The sequence below is a fragment of the Epinephelus moara genome, chromosome 9 (genome assembly GCF_006386435.1).
Source record: "Epinephelus moara isolate mb chromosome 9, YSFRI_EMoa_1.0, whole genome shotgun sequence".
Lineage (NCBI taxonomy): Eukaryota > Metazoa > Chordata > Actinopteri > Perciformes > Serranidae > Epinephelus > Epinephelus moara.
The window spans coordinates 1931412-1952403 of record NC_065514.1 but is presented as its reverse complement, the minus strand read 5'-3'; the positions used below and the strand labels follow the sequence as shown (position 1 = coordinate 1952403).

Sequence of the window (20992 nt, the reverse complement as noted above, 5' to 3'; positions counted from 1 at the left end):
GGGGGCAAACACTTTTTCACACAGGGCCATGTAGCTTTGGATTTTTTTCTTCCTCATTAATAAAACCCTTCATTTAAAAACTGCATTTTGTGTTTACTTGTGTTATCTTTGACTAATGTTTAAATTTGTTTGATGATCTGAAACATTTAAGTGTGGAAAACATGCAAAAAAGTAAGAAATCAGGAAGGGGGCAAACACTTTTTCACACCACTGTATTTATAACTGTGTAAAGAGTGAAGAGACATTTACCTTGTTGTCCTTTATCTGTGGAGAACTCTGCAGACTGCATCTGTGAACACACACAGCACAGTCTGATGTTCGACACATGACAAATGACACAGACGGTTCAGAGCTGAAGACGTGTTCACTACTGTCAATGTGTAAAGGTCACAGCAAGTCATAAAACCAACCCGTCAAAACATCAGCATCATGAACCAAAAACGTTACCGTCAGCTCTGTGACGCCGCCGCCACCAGGACAGACTTTAGATCAGGGGTGTCGAACTCATTTTAGTTCAGGGGCCACACAGCCCAGTTTATAACAAGTGGGCCGGACCTGCGAAACTAACGTCAACCATCACATGATAATCATTAAGGAGCAACCTTCTTTGTAATGGCACTTCCAGTTTCAGATTTTCAAGGTAGAAATGTGCGACTTTTACTTGTCTGTCATGTCCTCAACATCATCAACATTTATTTCCAGCAACCCAAAAATCAAAGAATGAAAACATTTACTTTTTAATTTATGAGGGACAGCAGTAATTAATTTTATACTTCTTCTGATTATAATCCAATCAGTCATATTTCCATATTTTATAACGCCTTACTTTGAAAACTGAACGTAGTCACACATCCTTCTACTAACTATGCTAAGTCAGTCGTTAGCTCCCCTCGTCAGCTTGATCTGGGCTGTTTGAAGGTGTTATTCAGTGTAACACATATTAATGTCAGTGTGTGGATGAACTACAGTCGTAGCGTCAGCTGATGTGACCGTGGACATCAGAGTGATTGACCGCAGTTCATTCTTCTATATTACTGACTGTACTGACGAGCTGTAGCAGGGTAGCTACCTCGCTAATAGTGGTGTGTCGTTCACGAACGAATCGTTCAAAAGAACGAATCTGTTGAGTGAACGTACTGAACTGAATCACTCCCGGAACTGATTCGTTCATTCCTCAGTTCAGCTGAGTTCAGCAGCGAGCGTGCAGGCCGGGAGCGGAACTGACGATTCGGTCCGTCCGAACAATGAATCACTCGCGAGTCGTGAGGCAGCCAGGGTGCAGGGAGGGACTGCCTACCGCGTAACGAATCACTCGGTGAACGACGTAACTCAGATCCCTGAGTGATTCAAATCATTTCTTCTCGGCGATACACTTTCATAGGGACCGTTTTCTCCAAGCTAACGGCTAATGTAGCCAGGAGTCAAGCCACATGAACACAATCGCACACCTCCCCATTGTTTTCACAAACTTAAAACGTTAGGCTGGCCAGTAATGAGACTCACCAGTGCAGGGCAGACGCAGCAGCTCAGCCGTGTATCAGTTCAGTGAGTCGGACTACACAGTACACAGTCAGGGCTCCTCCCGCCAAGCACTGAACGATTCGGTGAACGAATCTTTTGAATGAATCTTTTTAATGAACTGATTCTAGTGATTCAGTAACATCTAAAGAACTGCTTTGCCCATCACTACTCGCTAACACTGCTAACAGATATAATAATCATGAGAGTGAGTTATATTAGACGTTTAAATCAAACTGTTGCTCCAGAACACAAATGTGAGCTTGTATTAACACAAAGTGTTTATGATGCGTCTGTTGAGGACACGGTGGCTCATGTTGGTAGCTGTCACTTCTATGCTGGTTTGTAGTCTCAACCTTTAGTGAGGTGGCTGTTACATTTCTTCAGACCACCTGTATTTCCCAACACTGCTCGCTAAGCGAACAACATTGGTGCTACCAGTGAGTAACTGTTACAACAAGCACCAAAGGAAAGTCTGTCAGAATGATGCAGTTATCATCGGTACAATCATCTCTTAGGTACAGTCATCCAAAGGGCCGGATGAGGCCTTCTGACACCTCTGATCATCTGTACGTTGTTTGTTCTAACTCATGATGTTTTCAATGTGCAGAATCTCATTGGTTCTGTAGACGAGCACTTACTCGGGTCAGACCTGGGCCTGAGTGTGAAGGAGACTTTGAAGCACTCGCTGACAAACCTGCCGACAAACATTAAGAAAACACGTTGAGCTCCGGTTCATGAACCCAGAAACTAAAACCTGAAGACGCCTCAGACGGCAGAGTCTCACTGGTGTGCAGGTGCGTTCTGTCGGGCAGCGACTGTGTCTTCCTCCGAAAGTGAACGGCCTTCTCCTTCTCCTCTTTCAGGATCAGACGACCCAGGTTGGACTTGATCTGGATTCACAGACACAGGAGCCATCGGTCATCTCTCCTGGTTCATACTGTGTGTGTGCGTGTGTGAGTCAGACTCTTTACCCACAGACCTTTTCCAGCTCTTGCTCCCGCAGCGTCTCAGCCTCGTTCGTCAGGTCTTCAAACTCGTCTTCCTCCTGCAGCTCCTTCTTCTTCCTCCACTCGATCTCTACGAGAGTTCAACCTCAGAGTTAGGTCAAGATACAAACCACCAGAGCTCCCTGGGGTTTAAAGTGTGGCTGTGTGCAAAGATGGACCTGTTTGTCAGAATGAGACAGTACAACAACAGACTGTGTTTCGTGATTTAAAGCTGCACTTTGGATTGTGAAACTTTTGGGTTCTCCTGAGAAATATTCAGAGTGTCTGCGTGCACCTCCTGCAGCAGTGCGACATGCAGAGGGCTGGGTGAAGGAGGACAGAGCCTTGATAAGCAGGCGTGGTGATTATTACACACTGTCCCAGCCGGTCTGTTCACTGGTGTCATCACTCTTAAACTGCTGAGTCACCCTTTAACGTATCATGTATTAAACGACACCAGGCTGCTTCAGTAGAACCACAGTTATCAGCTGCTGCAGAGCAAAATGTTTCGTGGGAGAACACAAAAGTATTTATTCATTTATTTCACCCATCTGTTTTTTTTTCTCCATCATGTCCCCTCAGGGACTCCGTACGATTCTCAGTCTAACACAAAATGAAACTCTATCATGGAACATTTTCATACTGCAATAAAACTTCTGTTTTTGAACAACAGATTCGATGACTTCTCGTGGCTTTAGGTGATGTTGGCAGGAAACTGCTGGTTATTATAATTAACCACAGGTGGAGTTCAGGTTTAAGAGATGTGATTTAGTTTCAGGCAACACAGGTTTAACCCGGGCTTAAACGTACCCATGGCAGCCAGTGAGGGGGGGCAGGGCCAGTACTCGGTCTCAATCTTGGACGGCTGGTTTGGGTCTGGAGGCTGAGCTGCTGGAAACTTTGCTGACTTTATGACGCCTTCCAGATGTTTGTTAACATCTGCAGAGACGACAGAGGGACGACATGAAGAAGAGGAAATACAGGAGCAGCACGGAGACACGTGACGAGGAGCTCACCTTGTTTGTAGATGGGAGGTTTCCTGTAGATGTTGGATCCATTATCTGAAAACAGATTTCTCAGAGTCAAGATTACAAAGTATGGAAGCCCAAGGCTGCACATATTAAAATATAATCATTTAATCTACATTAATTTTTATTTTAATTTGCATGCATGATGTATGACGAATAGATAACAGAAATGGCAATTAAATAAATGGTTATTTTTATATCTAAATTGGCAGATTGTGAAACCTAATCTTTTTTCTATGTGACAGGATTTGATTTCAACCCTTACTTCCATTTACTTTAAAGTCGTGCCCTCTAGTGGCCATAATAATTATTACAGGGGCAGAGGCTGTTAAATAAAAAGTAATAGTAGTAAAGTGCACGTAATGTTGTACAAATGTCCCCATAGGGTGGGTCCATCAAACAAACACAGGACATCCACCGAGGAGACTAATGTTCATGTCCTGAAGACAACATTGACTTCTTTTAATAACAACATAGCCATGCTAACATATGTAGCATGCTAAGCTAGTGACATATGTAATGTATGTCACATGACACGCTGCACGTTAAGTTAGTAGCAAAGTACTTATTTATTGCCAAACTATGTTTTTCCTAAATCTAACCACGTTTTGTCACCTAAACCATCCAGGTAGTTTTGTTGCCAAAAGCTAACTAGGTACTTTTGTTCAGGTAGTTTTGTTAACTAAACCTAATCAGGTAGATTTGTCCAAGTAGTTTTGTCACCTCAAGATAATCAGTTAGTATGTTGTGTAAAGATAACCAGGGAGTTATGTAGCCTAAACCTAACAAGATATTTTTGCCATCTAAACCTGACCAGGTAGTTTTATTGCCTATACCAGACCAGGTTGTTTTTTCCAGGTAGATTTTTTTCCTAATCCTAACCAGGTGGTTTTGTCACCTAAACATAATTAGTTAGTTTTGTCGCGTATAGCTAACCAGGTAGTTTTGTTGCCAAAAGCTAACCAGGGAGTTCTGTCACCTAAACTGAACCAGATAGTTTTGTCACCTAAACATAACCAGGTAGTTTTATTGCCTATACTAGACCAGGTTGTTTTGCCGCCTCAACCTAACCAGGTAGTTTTGGAGCTTAACTCTGACTGCTTGCGTTTCATGACGTTAAGGATGCATTTAAAACTGTGACCATGTTTTGGGGTTGGTCTTATAAGTCGTTTTGGAAATCAGTGGACATCGATGTATACTGTAGTTTTAGTATGAGAGCGTTGGGTTGAAATGAACCACGTCTCTCTCGTATTTGTGAATCTGGATTAGAATGACATAACTGGTTTGGAGACAAAAATCAGGTCCACACATCGTAAATCATTCAGTGTTGGGGTTCAGACGGTTGCTTTATAGTTGCGGTCCCCAGCCTTAATTGATATAAACCATCTTGTGTGTGTGTGTGTGTGTGTGTGTGTGTGTGTGTGTGTTAGTGTTACCTGGTCTGTGGAAATGCTGCTGGCTGGTGCTGATCTTGCGTGCAGCCTGCAGTTGCATCATCGATCCTCCAGGAGAACCACTCTCACTTTCTGCCCTGCGCGCCTTCACCTGCAAAAATAAAAACACACAGAGGAGAAAGAGAAGTGGTGCAAACTGTTAAATGTTTGAAGCCGACTGGCAGAATTATACAAAGAATGCTGCTTTGCTTTGCCCCCCTGTAGTTAAAAATCTGATCTCCTTTTCTTTCTTGATTAGCAACAACATTACACCACCATAACAAACAGCTAAACTCCATGCTGGACTGGAGCTCAACAGAGACGCTTTCTGTTCTCAGAGACTGCAGGCGAGTAGAGACTTTAAATGTCACATTTTTAACTCTGTGACGAAACAAAGCAGCGATTGATTTCAAGAACTGGACGAGAATATGAAGACATCAGTCAAACATTTGCTTTTTGAATCAGTCTGGGTCGTGACCAGCCACTGACTCATGGAAGATCTGACATGGGTCACCAAAGGTTCATTTACTGAAACACTGCTAACCACTGACCACTAATCTGTGTCTTTTAAAAATAGACTGTTTATTCAGCCTCTGGTTATTTAGCAGCACATTCAGCAGCTTTATTACAGCTACACAGTAGAATAACAAAATCAAATTGAACAAAACATTCATTTAATCGACTGGCTTGTTGTTTCTGGAGCTTTTGTCCACATCTCACAACCTTCATCATCAGCAGGTGAAGGTCATGAGATGCGAGAATAAAACTGGGATGGACTTTGCAATTTCTGAACTACACTAAGGTACTGGTGTAAAACATCAGTGATTTGTGTGTGAAACAAGTGAAGCAGTCTGTGGCAGCTCTTACCTCAGGGGACATGGTGGGAGACGTGGCGGGAGGAGACAGAGACCGCTGCAGATCAGAAACACAATAAAGACATTAACACTCATTTTTGCTCTCCCTGTTCCCTCGTCTCAAAGTCAGTGGGTTTTTGTTGGATGTCTGAAATAAGGTCTGTGGTTGACACAAGCTGAAGAGACTTTCATGCTTTGCTCTACGAAATAAAAAAGGCAGTAAATACTCAACTGTGGAAAAAATGCAAATAAATCAAACAAGAATGAACTTGAGGTTGGTTTTCATATTTGAACCTGTTTACGTACAGTAACTACACATTTCTGTACAGTAAACCTTTAAGTTAAATTACTTCAACAAAAGTAGAACTTTTTCAAGAAGGCACCTAAATTACAATAACGTCTGGCTCATCTTACTTCAAGAAAAAATCAGTTTAAACATGAATTAATGGTTTAATTAGTACTTTGGAAGCACTTCTCCCTACAGTTCATTATTCATTCATTATTCATACTGGTCCACCAAACTGTTTCACTGGCTGTCAGACTTCACACCTTCCAGGAACCTTCTGGTGCTGCTGAACGTGATGTTACAAACAGCCCGTCTGTTTTGGTTTTAATACAATACATTCTTTTGGAATCAAACTCCTGTTTAAATTCTATGTGAAGATCACACCATCTCCAAAACATCAGATAACCTCAGCGTCTGTTTGTGCTTAACTTTTTAGTGTTTGTTTTTGTGATGTCATTGTGTTCCCAGATCTGGCTTAATATTATTACCAAAAAAGATACGAAACTAAGACCAGAGATGTGATAAACTGGAGTCACATCACCCACTAAAAGTGTCTGATGGTGTCAGAGGTGGAGGAGCAGGTAAGAGATTCCAGTCAATTTTTCAGTTCTAGTTACTGTGTGCCATTGTCTTGCACTACTACTGTAAAACTTGAATTAAAAGCCTGGTCCCAGTCAAACGCCCAGTCCCTTTCACTAGCCCGGTGTGGCTCCACATTTTGACAAATAAAGGCCTGTCTCTATTAAAGGCCTGTCTCTATTAAAGGCCTGTCTCTATTAGAGGCCTGTCTCAGTTAAAGGCCTGGTCTGGTTGCAAAGCAGTTCCTTTTTCTTTTCTTCTTTGGATGTATAAAAGCGGGTTGTTGACTACCCACCTCAGCTAACAACATAATCTCTCAAGACAGATTCTGCAATTTACATTGTAGAATCTGTTGGTAGCCCTGTGTGAAAGGCGACTAGAGAGGGGGGGAGGGCGGGGCTTTGAGTTTGAACGATGCTGTGCTTTAGCCAATCACAATGGAGGGGGCGTGGCCGAGACGTGCAGGTGTCCCTAGGAAATGTGTACCTACAGAAACAGCAAGCTCCGTGTTCATAGCTACCGCTCCACCCAAAACGCCGTCTCGTCAACGTGAAATTTTTTTTTTTTTCCAGCGGATGTCTTAGTTACAACATGGTTGAGCTAACTGGAGTAGTTTCATGTCGTATCCAACAACGGGAGGCTTTTAACAGATGACGTCCTGATGTTAGCTTTGCTAACTGTCCCTGTCAGCTGCAGCCACTGATGCTTTCTAGACATCGTGATTTCCCAAAACTGAATAAATACCACACATAGCAACACAAAACTGCTTTGCTAGCTCAATCATGTTGTAACTAAGATATCCGCTGAAAAAAATATTTTATTCATGGACTGTTTATTGAGTTATTACCTTATTTTTATACAGTCTATGGTTATTACAGACACCGCTAACGGCTAACAATAACAGCTAACTGTTTGCCCAGCTAATCTACGATGTTATTATTGTTATTATTTACTAAACGTGCACACAGAAATAGTAACGTTTGTTCAATCATTGTGTTTATAGACTTAACAAACATCAGATTAGTCTACACGGTGATATAGTGACGTGAAAAATGTGATATATAACGTTAGCTAAACTCTGCTGGTTTTCTACCTGAAGTATTTGTAAACAACACGGCGATTCTCTGGGGGCACCGCCCGAAGTGAAGGGCGTGAGCGATCGCCGAGGCCCCTGCACTTCCGTTAGTCGAAAAACTCCGGGCTGTGCCTCCAGAGGTAAAGGAAGAAGAAAAAAAGTTGCTGTTTTTTTGGGTTTTTTTACCGATGGATTTCCAGATTGCAGCTAACATAGATTGCATATATAAATATAAATGTAAATAAAGTTTTGTCAATATGGAGATGCTACACATCGTTAGCTTGGTTCAGTTCATTTTACTGAAACCATGAGCACCAGAGAAGACCATAATTCACTGAGTTTTACCAGCGTGACAAAACACAAGTGGTGACTCCCTTCCTCTGATTACCCAACAACTTATTCATGTTCCTTTAGTCTTTAAGGCTCCACCGATCAAAAGAATCAAACATGTTTTTCGTAAAAATGAATAGTTTATGAATATTGTTTTACCAGAAAAAAACTTTATTGTGTCTGAGACGAGTGTCATAACATAACACATAATTGAAATGGTATTCGAAGCCTTAATATTTATACAAGTAGTGTAGTAGTTTCATCACAAGTGATCTGAGTGCTCCAGTGCTTTTCTTGTGGATTCTTCCTCGGGGTTATTTTGATCTATATTGTCCTGGTCTGAGAAGCACCGACCTCCAATTACGGAAGGGCTGAAGCACAAGAGATTCCCTCTACCTAATATTCATACTGGTTCAAATAAACAATTGGATTGTATTTCCTGATCTTTGCTGAGTAACAGTTTGGTGTAAAAGGAATTAAAGGCCTGTCCCAAATACAGGCCTGCTGAGTTCAGTGATTTAAGCAAACAATAGCCTGGGCTACTAATACAAGTTTTACGGTATATAATCCATGTAGCGTGTGTGTGTGTTTGTGTACTTCTCTGCGTGGAGGGTCGAGTGGGGAGAAGCTCAGGTGTGGTTTGTAGGTCATCAGGTCCGGTCTCTCAACCTGCAGGATGGCTTTATCTTTCGGCAGAGCTGCCAGGTCTCTGTAGCCCACCACCTGGTCGTTCATTCGTGCCTGAACGCACCACACACAGGTGACAGGTTAGTGCTGCATACATTGAGAACACAGGTGTCTTTGAGCTGGTAAAAGTGTGTGTTTACCGTGATGCCAGTGGCGGGAGACCCTGGGGTGCTCGAACCCCTGGAAGGAGGCAGGTTGACTGGGGTTACCCGTCCCTCCACCTGCAACACCATCAGAAACATTCAGGAGGTGAATTCACTCCTTTATTTTTGACAGTATTAAAAACATAGTGCTCAGCTAAATCTGGGAATATCACTAATAGAACTCAGACAAACTTATGTGGAAGAGAAAACAAAAGTTAACAGTAAAATTAGACCCAAACTGTCTGTTGTAAACATATTTCAGTTTACAGACTCACTCCTCTTCTGCCACTAAAATATATGAGCAAACAGCTTTACTTTTTTACTTTTACAGCTGATTCAACTCATTTTAATGTCAGATAAGAAGCTAACAGCACTGTAACTTCTGAGTGAAAAATATGCTAGTGCTAATATGCTAAGTGAAATCATAATATCCCACTGGATAAATATCATTTTATATTCGGTCTTGATGTTAACTAACATTGGCATTTTAAATTAACGTTAGTGAGAGTGAGGTGTAAAAAAAAAATAAAGCATAGGGTTAAACTAAATGCTAACAAATATGCTAGTTAGCTAACACACTGTAAATACTAGCGTGTTGTATGAAGAGACAAAATGTAAATAGGCTACAAATTAAAAAAAAAAAGGCTGTATACAGTAATATACAGTAATGTATGTATATGTGTAAAAAATTAAGTGGAATATAGTTTTCACTTTTCTGTTTAATCAATATTATATGTTTTCAAAGTAGATCATAATGTTAAGCTAACGTGCTGAATACAGTGATTGATATCGTGTTATCATTGTGTAGTTGCGGTACTGTTACCTCTCATTCTGAGCAGTAAGGCGTTAAATACAGAATATATATATATATATACAGTATATATATTTCTTAATTTTATAAATATATTCTTAAAGTAGATGAAACTAAATTGTTAGTAAGCTAACGTGCTGTAAAGATTAGCTTGCTGTATACAGTGATATTGTGTTTTACATTAAAGTTATGGTGCTGTTACGTCTCATTCTGAGCAGTAAGGAGTTACAAAAATACTGAATTAAAAAAAATAATAATTTTAATCTATTTTATTTTTTAATTTTATGAATATGTAACAAAGTAGATGATACTAACAAATGTTAGTAAGCTAACGTGCCGTAAAGATTAGCTTGATATATATGGTTATAATGTCTTTGTTATTAAAGTTATGATTATGTTAACCTCTCATTTTAAGTGGACGACGTTAAAAATACCAGAATATAGTTTTTACTATCTACTTATATGTTTTAAAAGTAGATCATACTAATGTTAGTAAGCTAACGTGCTAAAGATTAGCTTGCTGTATACCATGATACTTTGTTAACAGTAGGCCTACTTCTCATTTTGAGTGACCGGGAGTTCAAAAATACTGGAAAATATTTTTTATGAATATGTTTTTGAAAGCAGTTAAGCATGTTAGTAAGATACTATAAGCTATACTGTAAGTTGTACAGTGATATTGTGTTTTCTATTAAATATATGGTGCTGTTACGTCTCATCCTGAGAGTTAAAAATACCAGAACTTTTTTTTTTTAATACTGCCCCTGTTGCAGAGTGTTTTGAATGTGCATACTTTGTGTTTTCAAACTGTCATTTATGAGTCTCTGACAGGATGATGAATTACCTTCTGCATGGCTGGAGAGAAACCTTCCTCCTGTTTGGTTTTAACCAGCTGGAACAGACACAAGAGAGAGAGTCAATCAGCAAATGCATTAGCCATTACCATATACAGCTTCTCATCACAGGCTGACATTATGAATGAGTTGGGGAATGACTCATCTCGAGTCTGAGGAAAAAGCAAAGTAATGAAATTTCATTTCTGCTGCACGACGTTCTCTTACAGCAGACATTTTAAAGGGTGAGGCCACCTCACAAATATAGAATTTAATTTTTTTTTTAAAGATCTGTAATGAAGCAAAACAGCTGGTCACTTAAGTTTCAAAAATACAAAATAAAAAAGTGCACTTGTTGGGGACTATATTCAGCAGCAGCTTAAGACATTTCAAGCAGTTAGCAATGTTAGCCTTGTTGCTAATGTAACAATGAGTCCACAGTGTACCATAATGTTGGTCAATGGTGCAAATTTGCATGTCACTGTTAACTTCAAAACCAATGTTAGCATGCTAAGTGCTAAACTAAGATGCTAAACAAACTGTTAAACATCAGCATGTTAGCGTTGTTCGTATGTATACCTACAAACAGTAATGCACCAGAATTAAAAATATAACCCACGTAATCAGGAAGGCTGCGATCATGCAGACAATGCACTGACGGGAGTAAAGAAGGAAGTATTATTTAAATTGGGAGTCCATATAAGGGTGGAGGTTGGGGTGGTGCAAGGGTCAAACAAACACAGGACTTTCCCCCAGGACGTTGGTGTTCACATCCCGTTTGAATCCAAGTGAAGAGTTATTTTAAAGGATGTCGTAGCTTCGTCACCTTATGTTAAGTACATGTCAGGACAACACCCAACCATGTTTTTTCTCATAAACCTAAACTACGTAACTTTACTTTCCATTAACTGAACTACCTAATTTTACTTTCCTAAACCTAATCTACATTGCTTTACCTTTCTAAATCTAAACTTCATTACTTTACCATCCTGAAACTAAACTAGGTAACTTTACTTTCCCAACCCTAACCAACGTAACTCTACTTTCTTAAACCTTAACTACATTACTTCAGTTTCCTAAACCTAAATTAAGTAACTCTAGTTTGATTAACTCATCCAACGTAACTTTACTTTCATAAACCTTAAGTATGTTACTTTCGTTTTCCTAAACCTAACCTTCGTAACTTTACTTTTCTAAACCTAAATTAAATAACTTCAGTTTCCTTAACCTATCATACGTTTCTTTAGTATCCTTAACTTAAACTACGCAACTTTACTTTCGTAATTCTAAGCTACGTTAGTTTTCCTCACCCTAACCTAACTTTTCTTTCCTAAACCTAAACTATGTAGCTTCACCTTCCTAAACCTAAGATACGTTATTTTGCTTTCCTTAACCTATCATACATAACTGTCCTAAATCTCAACTATGTAACTTTAATTTTCCTTTAAAGGTCACAGCAGCAGTGCACAAATTACACAGAGAATACTGCAAAAACAAACACAAGTACTAACATGAGAGTTCATTTGAAGCACATGCACACAAGTGAACAAATTGCAGTAAGGTGTGCAAAAAGGATTTTATTATAGGATAAAAAGTTGAAAAAATGTGGGCCAAAAGTTAAACGTAGTTATGAAGTCAGACTAGTCCAATAATTAGTCCTGTGATACTGCAACAAAGCTGAGGTGAGTTAATCAATATTAGTGAAAAAATTCACTTACTAACATCATATTCAGAGACATTTCTCCAGTGAAGTGACTGATTGTGTTAATTCTCTGTGACTGAAATCACAGTTGGGTTGTTCAGAGAGCTAATAGATCGTCTTTCGTCCTTTTGAGCAGCTTTCAGAACAAACGATCCTGTTTCAAACCTTTCAAACACACCACGTCCCCCGAGGTTAGGCCGGACTGATGGGGACAAGGAGACTGAGTGTAAAACAACACTGTGAATCAGATTTAGGCATGGCTGTTATCAGAGCCTCCTCAGGGGATGGATGGAGGAGGAGGAGGAGGAGGAGGACGAGGCAGCTGTAGTCCTGCTCACAGGAAAGACACCTTGTACCTAAACAGCATGAGAGCCTCTCTGCTAACATCCCTGCAGGGGGAGGATATCCTCCACACGACTTCCTGTGAACCCCCTCCTCTTGTTGTGTCTTCTCTTTCATCTGTCTCCCTCTTCTTCCTCCTCCATCTCCATCTCCATCCCACCCTTCGTCTTCCTCTTCCTCCCCTCCCCTCTCCTCTCCTCCCTGGCTGTTTATCAGCTCACCCAGCTGGGCCGACGCCCAGCCGGTCCTCAACAGTTATTGCTGTGGTTACACTCCTCCCTCCAGAGAATCTACAAAACACAGCCAGGGGAGCGTCACCTTCCCTCCCGCTCCCGTCCATGTCTAACCATCAAATGTCGTTAGGTCAAAAACAAAACTGACACCAGATCAGTGAGAGATGATTTCTCTGCTGTCTGTCCTCAAGTGAACTCGATCTGTGCTGACGGAGAAGCAGAACAGATGGATGTTGTCATCTGGACAGAGACTTCTAAAATATCTTCCATGAAACCGCGTCATTACGTCGAACACACAATGACGTTACTCAAATTAACGAGCCATCTCCCTCAGGGGAAAATGTGATTTGAAATTCTTTAGATCACTAACATTGTATGATCACATATTTTTCTTTTCAAACACATCATAGGTTTGTTTTATTCATATTGTTCTTGTTATGTGACATTGCTAGCTAGCTAGCTAGCTAACACAATAATAACAAAAACAACAAGGTGTCAAACTAATGCGGCGTAGAATTACTGAACCATTATAGCTATCAAGCTCAAAGGTGTTTAGATTTTTTTAATTTATTTCCTTTTTACCTTGTAAAAACAGTTAAACCGTGACGTCACGCTAACAACAGCAATCACTTTCAGGTAGATAACTGGAAATTGTATGTAAAACTGCAACTTTTTGATCTCTGTTGTCATTTTCAGTCGTATCTGTAACATTTGTAGTTAAACACAGTGGTCTGAGCTATCTGACGTTTCTGCTGCGATTTTTTTTTTTTATGTTGCTTTGCTAATGTCTAAATCAAGCTAAACAGTGTAGCCCACTGCTGTGAACAGGGCTGCAGGGACCAGTTTAAAAAAATCGATATCACTGTAAGTGTATGCTTTATTTAAAGATTTGCTCCACATCACCTTACAAACTAATCCATTGAAGCGGTGGTCGTTCAGCAACTCCAGTGTTCTGCTAAGTAAAATTACTGTTTTTGTCAGTGGAGTCTGGTGGCTCTGATATCACGTCTTCAGTTCCCTGTCAGGAAAGGCTGCCTGATGGTGAGGTAAAGCAGTGAAATTGTTCTAAATACAGCAAACACTTAAACTGATTTTTATTTTTTTCCACCTTTTTTAGGAGAAACAAACTGAGGCAGTGTTTTTCTGAGCACTGTTTGATTTTATGTATGTGATGCGAGGGTTTTCTACCCGGAAGTTATTGTAAATAAACTGTGATTGTCAATCAAATAAAATAGTTAATCGCAATTATTTTATATTTGAATGTTCTGAATGTATCTTAAAGGGATATTTTTAAAGTTTTAATACTCTTATCAACATGGTAGTAGACAAATGTGCTCACTTTATGCAAATGTGTGTTTATTTTTATTGCAACAATTCAAAACAATGACACATACTGTCCAGAATATTCTCCAGAATAACCTCAAAGGTACTTCATGCCATCTGCAATAACAGATGGACATATTGACCTGAATGTAACATTACTTTGTAATACTAACACAATGTAGTGTCCAAGTTTACACATGTAAAGCTCGATGTACTGTGGTGGTAGCTCAGTTCTCAGTTCTTAATTACAGAAAGTACGTGCATTAATCGTGCATCAAAAAAATTAGTGGTGTTAAAAGAATTTGTGTTAACTCATTATTAATGCATTAACTTTGACAGCCCTAAAATAAACAGTCATTCTGTTTTAAGCAGTGCACAGGAATGAACATCTGCATTTTAGCGTTTGAGTCTCTTTTCAATAGTTGTTAAAATTTTCCAAATAAATTAAAGTTGCTAAATTTGTTGCAAGGTGTTTGTCAGAACAAAAAGTTGCCAGGATAGTCTGAAAAATGAACAACAAAATTAGCATCTCTGCTACAAGCTACCTGGCTAAAATGTTTGTATATATTTTCAGCAGTGATAAAAACTGAACTATGTAATATTCTATAATGATACAAAAAGCGCGATATTTCGCTCTGACATGAAAAGTATAAGTATAAAGTGGTATAAAAAGGGACATAGAAAACAATTTGTAGAGTACTTGAGTGAATGTACTCAGTTACTGTGTCTGAGTCTCTGAGGACGGACTGATCCATCCATCTGACCGGCAGCAGGCTGAGTGCTTTGTGTGTCCGATAGTCTTCTTATCACTAAGAGCTTTTAACTGCCACAGACTCATCGATGGAGCTGAGCTCAGTCAGAGTGTGGACCATTAGTCCAACCACATCCATGTCATTCAAACACACGTGATCAGGTAAATGTACAAAATCATACAGGAGGGATCATTTTCCCCACAACACTGCAGATAGATAGATAGATAGATAGATAGATAGATAGGGTAGTGTAGGCAAGTAGAGTAGTGTAGCTAGATAGGTAGGGTAGCTAAGTAGGATGGGTAGGTAGATAAGGAGGCAGGGTAGCATAGTGTAGGTAGGTAGGGTAGGTAGATGGGTAGAATAGGGTAGGGTTGATAGGTAAGCAGATATAGGTAGGGTAGGTAGATAGGTAGGTCGGTAAGTAGGGTCGGTAGGTAGGGTAGTGTAGTGTGGCGTAGATAGGTAGGATAGAGCAGGTACGTAGGGTGATGTAGGTAGGGAGAATAGTGTAGCTAGCTAGATAGGGTAGGTAGGCAGGGAGAATAGAATAGGGTAGGGTAGGTAGGTAGGTAGGTAGGTAGATTGATAGATACGGAGGTAGATAGGGAGGTAGGGTGCTCAGTAGATAGAGTAGTTAGGTGGGTAGGGGTGATAGGTAGGTAGCTAGGTTGGTAGAACAGAGTAGGGCACATAGGTACATAGGTAGTGTTGCTAGGTAGAAGGGTGGGTAGGTAGGTAGATACGGAGGTAGATAGGGAGGTAGGGTGGGTAGAGTAGTTAGGTAGGTAGAGTAGTATTGCTAGGTAGATAGGGCAGGGTTGATAGGTTGGTAGGTAAGTAGGGTAACATAGCATAGGTAGGTAGGGTAGAGTAGTGTTGCTCAGTAGATCGAGTAGGTAGGTAGATAGGGTAGCTAGGTAGGTAGAACAGGGTAGGGTACATAGGTAGATAAGTAGAGTAGTGTTGCTCAGTAGATAGGGTAGGTAGGTAGATAGAACAGGGTAGGGTACATAGGTAGATAAGTAGAGTAGTGTTGCTCAGTAGATAGGGTAGCTAGGTAGATAGAACAGGGTAGGGTACATAGGTAGATAAGTAGAGTAGTGTTGCTAGGGAGATGGTAGGACGGGCAGATAAATAGGTAGGCAGATATAGTAGTTCAGAGTACTGGGACATTAGCTAGTAGATGTTAAGACTAAAGATTATTTTCATTATCAATAAATCTGTTATGTTTTTTACTACTATTACTAATCCTGTCCTGTTTTTCAGACCAACAATCCAAAACCAAAATACATTTAATTTAATTTACTTGAGCAAGACTGTTAAAATTTCACTTGTTCCAGGTTATTAGATGTGAATATTTACTGGTTTTCTTCGTGTTTAATGACTGTAAACTCAATATATTTGAATTTTGGACAAAATAAGACATTTAAATATGAATCTATGGACATTAATCAATTGATTAATGACTGCAAAAATGTCACGTGTTGCATCCACCTTCTTAAATGTCTCAGGTTTGCTGCTTTTCTCCATATTATGAGAAGATGGTCAGAAATAAAACTTCATTAATGCTAATGAGCATTTTTCACTGTTTTCTGACATTTTATAGCTCAATGAATTAATCAGTCAATCAAGAAAGCAATTAAAATTATTTGCAGCCTAAGGGACACGATATTGAGACTTATATCAGTTATTGATCTTTATATTGATCAGAATCAAACCATAATTCAGTCAGGAGCAGGAGCTGTGAGGCTCTGAGGCCTGGGACAAACACCAGCTCCTGGAAACACGTCATATTAATAACCTGCCGTTTAAATTCAGATTCTATCAAACATCATCATCTGAGTGTGAGATGATGCCTCGACGTCAGGACAGGATGCTCATGTGGCCTTCAGAATAACGCTGATGATGAAGAGGAGGAGGAGGAGGAGGAGGGAAGGAGGGAGGGGGAGAGGAGACAAGTGCGTCTGCAGCAACCTGATAAAAACACAGGCTGGATATTCCGGGTTAGACGCGGTACAAACCCGGGATCTGCTCCTGTTCTGTTCTTTAATGTGATGTTAGAGAAAAGCAGAAAGCTCTCACCTCCAAACAGCGCAGAATTAATCCGGAGGAGATCCGCCTGGACGCGTCCTGGAGCCCGACGGTGACGCTCCTCTGCTCTCCTGCAAGAGCCGAGGAGGAGGACGGAGGGGAGGAGGAAGGGTGGAGGGCGGAGGAGGAAGAGGAGGAGGAGGAGGAGGGGTGTTATGTGATGAGGTTGCAGCCTGCTTTTAAAGCCGGGCAGGGGGCTGCTGTGATCCTCGGAGGAGGAGGAGGAGGAGGAGGAGGAAGCTGTTTTCCTGTTGCTCCAGCGGGCTGCTCCACTGTGATGTGAGGAGGGGGAACAATAACCTCTGTGTTCTGACTCCACATCATGTCTGCCTGCAGCATCCTGCAGATATTCACACAGACAGAGCGGAATTAATATTATTAATATTATTATTAATATGGAGCCATCTCACCAACTGGAACCTCCTTTAATTCATTTTATTGTTTATTTATGAACACATGAATCAATACTGACAGTTTAACAGCATCAGTGTAAATGTGCATCTGTAGCTCAGCTGCAAATGATTGTGCTGCTGCACTGTATTCTAATATTTTTTATATCACGTGCATTATTATTATAATTTTAATAATAGTAATTATTATTATTGTTATATTACTTTGTAATAATACAATAATAAAACCTGTAGTGTCTTGTTTCTATTTTAATTTAATTAATTCAAATAGTTCTTCGTGTGTTTTCTTTTCTTTACACATTTAGTTCTGACACAGCTGCACCTGAAATTACTTTGGAAATTAATTTATACAGCACAGTAAAGACTGTGCAGTTTCAATAAAAATGTGGTAAAATACTCAGTGAATGTGTTACATTGATTTAAATAACAAATTAATAACATGCAATAAACACATGTAATACATACACGTGTGTATATATATATGTATTATAATTATATAAATTTAAGATGTTTCTTTTTAAAAATATCCAATTTTTATAAAGAAAAATATATAAAAAACCCATCTGGTTCAAGCTTCTCAAATGTGAATATATATATATATAATTTTAGGAAAAAACACAGAAAAAAACAGGCCTACAAGAAAGTTTTTGGCCAAAATAAATAAATAAATAAATGCTACTACTACTAATAACAATATTAAATCAATATATGAAATACATCAGTTGTCCACAAGGTGGCGGTATAAAATGTGTTTGTTTTGGTAGTTCATTCCTGAATTTAAATTTAAATGAATCAGATGAAACAGAGGTCTGATGTAACAGGCTGAATTTAATACAATATTTTCTATATTTGGAACATTTCCAACTTCACTGGAAGATAATCACACAGAACACGTGCTGAACCAGACTTAAAAGAAAAAGTAATGTATAAAACTTTATTGAACAAGTCTTTAGTTTGAAGGTGTGGTATGTGTTTTCATGCTTTTTATTTCTTCTGGATTATTATTGTGAGGCAGCAACACTGCAGCTCCTGAGTCAAACACGAATTTTCCAACGAGGACAATAAAGTATATTGTGTGGCATTGTATCGCATCACATCCTATCATATCGTATCCTGTCGTATTGTGAAATCTTACAGCAAAACATTTCACCAGTTGTTGTTACTGTATTCATAATTGTATGAAATTACGATAGTAAAACATAACATCTGTGGGGACAGTGAATTACATATGTTCACAAACGATACCATGTGTAAATGAAAACGTACAAGCAAAAAGTGTAACTGAGAAATCAATTCAAAAAACAGGTATTGATCGTTATTGTTTTTACAGCCTTTAGATCTGTAAACAAACAGATCAGGTCTATACTGTGTCACCTCCTCAGTGAAAAACATCCAGTTTGGCTTTTTAAATGTAAGTGTACATTTTAAAATGTGAATTTTAACAATAAAATAAATAGTACCGCGTTTTTAAATCCGACACTGGCCCTTTAAGATACGTGACGTCACCAGAATGTCAAAGTTGAGCACAGAGAGAAAAACGAAGATGGTTCACTCTGTTCGAAGATAGTCTGATGAAAATGGTTTGTAACGACACCTTTTGTTACGGAAACTAAATGACACACAAGTGAAAACTATCGGTAATAAAATGTGTAAACGGAAGTTACTGTGAGCTGCGTAAGAGTTTATACACCTAGCATGATTTCATGCTAATATCAGTGGTGTGTGTTGCATGATCATATTTGTATTTTTCCCTCACATTTTAATTAATATTTCGTAATTTTCTTCTGTCAATTCTCGTCATTAATGTTAATGTTTGAACGATATTAATTATTTTTTTAATATTTCATTACTTTGGGGACTCCACAGCGCATGCGCTCGGTTAAAAGCCACGTAGTAGTGGTTCATCTGTAACAGTAGACGATCTTTGGTTTAGGAAAATGGCGTCAGATAATGGACTGGCCTCTCTGGTAGGAACCCAACTGTTCTCTAATGTTTATATTACCTGTGTGTCAGGGTTTAATGTGTGACCTGCTTCATTACAGAGCCTCTAACCAGTCTGATTAATTAACTGTATTAAAGTTTAAAGGTTTACAGAGGCAGGTCAGTGAGCTAACGATGCTAATGCTAACTAGCCGAGAGGAAAACACGTGTAGGAACAGTCCTGGAGATAAACACGCTGACACGTCGTGTGTTTCCACCGATGACATGAAACCATACATGAAACAGAGTCTCACACCGAGTCAGAACAACAGGGCTGAGTGAGTGTAGAGCCTGCCTGGTTAGTAGCCTCTTCATAATCGGTTCCTATCAGCTGTCAGAGGACATATTTGACTGTGACACAGAGTTAGATATGTATACACTCATTGTGTCAGTGAGAATAACCACTGTGCTGGATTGAAGACATGTCAGGGGGGTTAAATACAACATGAATAAAATAAAATGAAACAGGAAAAGAAAAAATAAAGGAATTTAAAGGGACATTTAAGTATTCCAGTATTTGATTTACTAGTGAACATGAGCTGCTCTCTGTCTCACACTTGTGATGTCACAGAGTTTACAGATAAATAATAAACAGGCGACCGATTTTATTTGTTTTCTTTTTTATACAGAAGTTATTTTTATTTTTTATTATTTTTATTCTGTTGTGGAGTTCTCAGCACTGAAACAGACACAGTTTCCATATACTCACATGTACATGCAGAAAATATTCAGATTTAAAAAAAGACAATATTCCAACTGAGCTGTTCACATGTCTGATGTAAAGAAATAATCCGCTAAAACTCATGTGTACATGTACATGCAGCCACTAGCATCCATGTTGTCACAGACATGGACGTGAACTGTGAGAGAAACTGTTCTATAAGGCCTACCATACAGAACAGTTTAAATGTCCTTTTTATTGGTAAGATACAATAGTATTTATGTCATTTACAACATCTTTGTAATAAAAATAACAAGAATAATAATGTTTATATAAAACAGAGTGACAAACTGCTGAAATATCAACAATTTAAACAGACAAGATGTAAAAATGTGTTTTAAAAGAAAAAAATATTTTTATTATAAATTTCTTTATTATTATATTATTAAAAAACTTTAAGTAAAAGTAAAAAGTAGTAAAAACAGCAAAAAAGTTAATAAAAACATGGAAAACAAACTAAAAAAATCAGTAAAATCATAAAATAAGGAAACAAAGGTAACATATAAACATATATTAAAATAAGTATTAAAAACCCCCATAAAAAACAGGAAAAGGGAAAAAAGTAAACATAAAAACAATAAAAAAAAAATGGAAGAAAAACCTTCAAAAAGTGGTAACAATATGAAACAGAAAAAAACAGGAAATACAGTAAAACATAAAACGTCAGAAATAATGGAGCACAGTTTCTGGATGAGCTGAGAAAATGAACAGTTTATATCATCATAGATTTCTTCAGACGATGCTCTGCAGGGTAAAACTTGTGCATGGTTATTTTTTTTTTATTAATAAGTCAATAAAAAGATTCAGAGTGTTAATAAACAAACACAGAGCCAATAAGAAGGAAAAAACTGCTCCACCCGTCAACATGG

General features: G+C 38.9%; 1 protein-coding gene across 2 annotated transcripts in view; it reads right to left on the bottom strand.

Moving 5' to 3' along the window:
* Nucleotides 1-17589, bottom strand: part of dmtn (dematin actin binding protein) — a 23332-nt gene extending 5743 nt beyond the window's left edge. The window contains exons 1-12 of one of the 2 annotated variants that reach the window (XR_007570510.1): nucleotides 17004-17587; nucleotides 10578-10625; nucleotides 8920-9000; nucleotides 8690-8833; nucleotides 5836-5880; nucleotides 4972-5080; nucleotides 3524-3568; nucleotides 3318-3446; nucleotides 2501-2598; nucleotides 2306-2411; nucleotides 2160-2215; nucleotides 250-289 (exon numbers count right to left, since the gene is read on the bottom strand). Coding sequence is in view for 1 of the 2 variants with exons in the window: in XM_050053889.1 (XP_049909846.1) it covers nucleotides 245-289; nucleotides 2160-2215; nucleotides 2306-2411; nucleotides 2501-2598; nucleotides 3318-3446; nucleotides 3524-3568; nucleotides 4972-5080; nucleotides 5836-5880; nucleotides 8690-8833; nucleotides 8920-9000; nucleotides 10578-10586 (867 nt within the window). In the remaining variant the exon portion in view is untranslated. Of the gene's footprint in view, nucleotides 1-244; nucleotides 290-2159; nucleotides 2216-2305; nucleotides 2412-2500; nucleotides 2599-3317; nucleotides 3447-3523; nucleotides 3569-4971; nucleotides 5081-5835; nucleotides 5881-8689; nucleotides 8834-8919; nucleotides 9001-10577; nucleotides 10626-17003 lie in introns of both variants that reach the window. The other variant, XM_050053889.1, reaches the window with a different exon arrangement.
* Between the last annotated feature and the right edge of the window lie 3403 nt (nucleotides 17590-20992).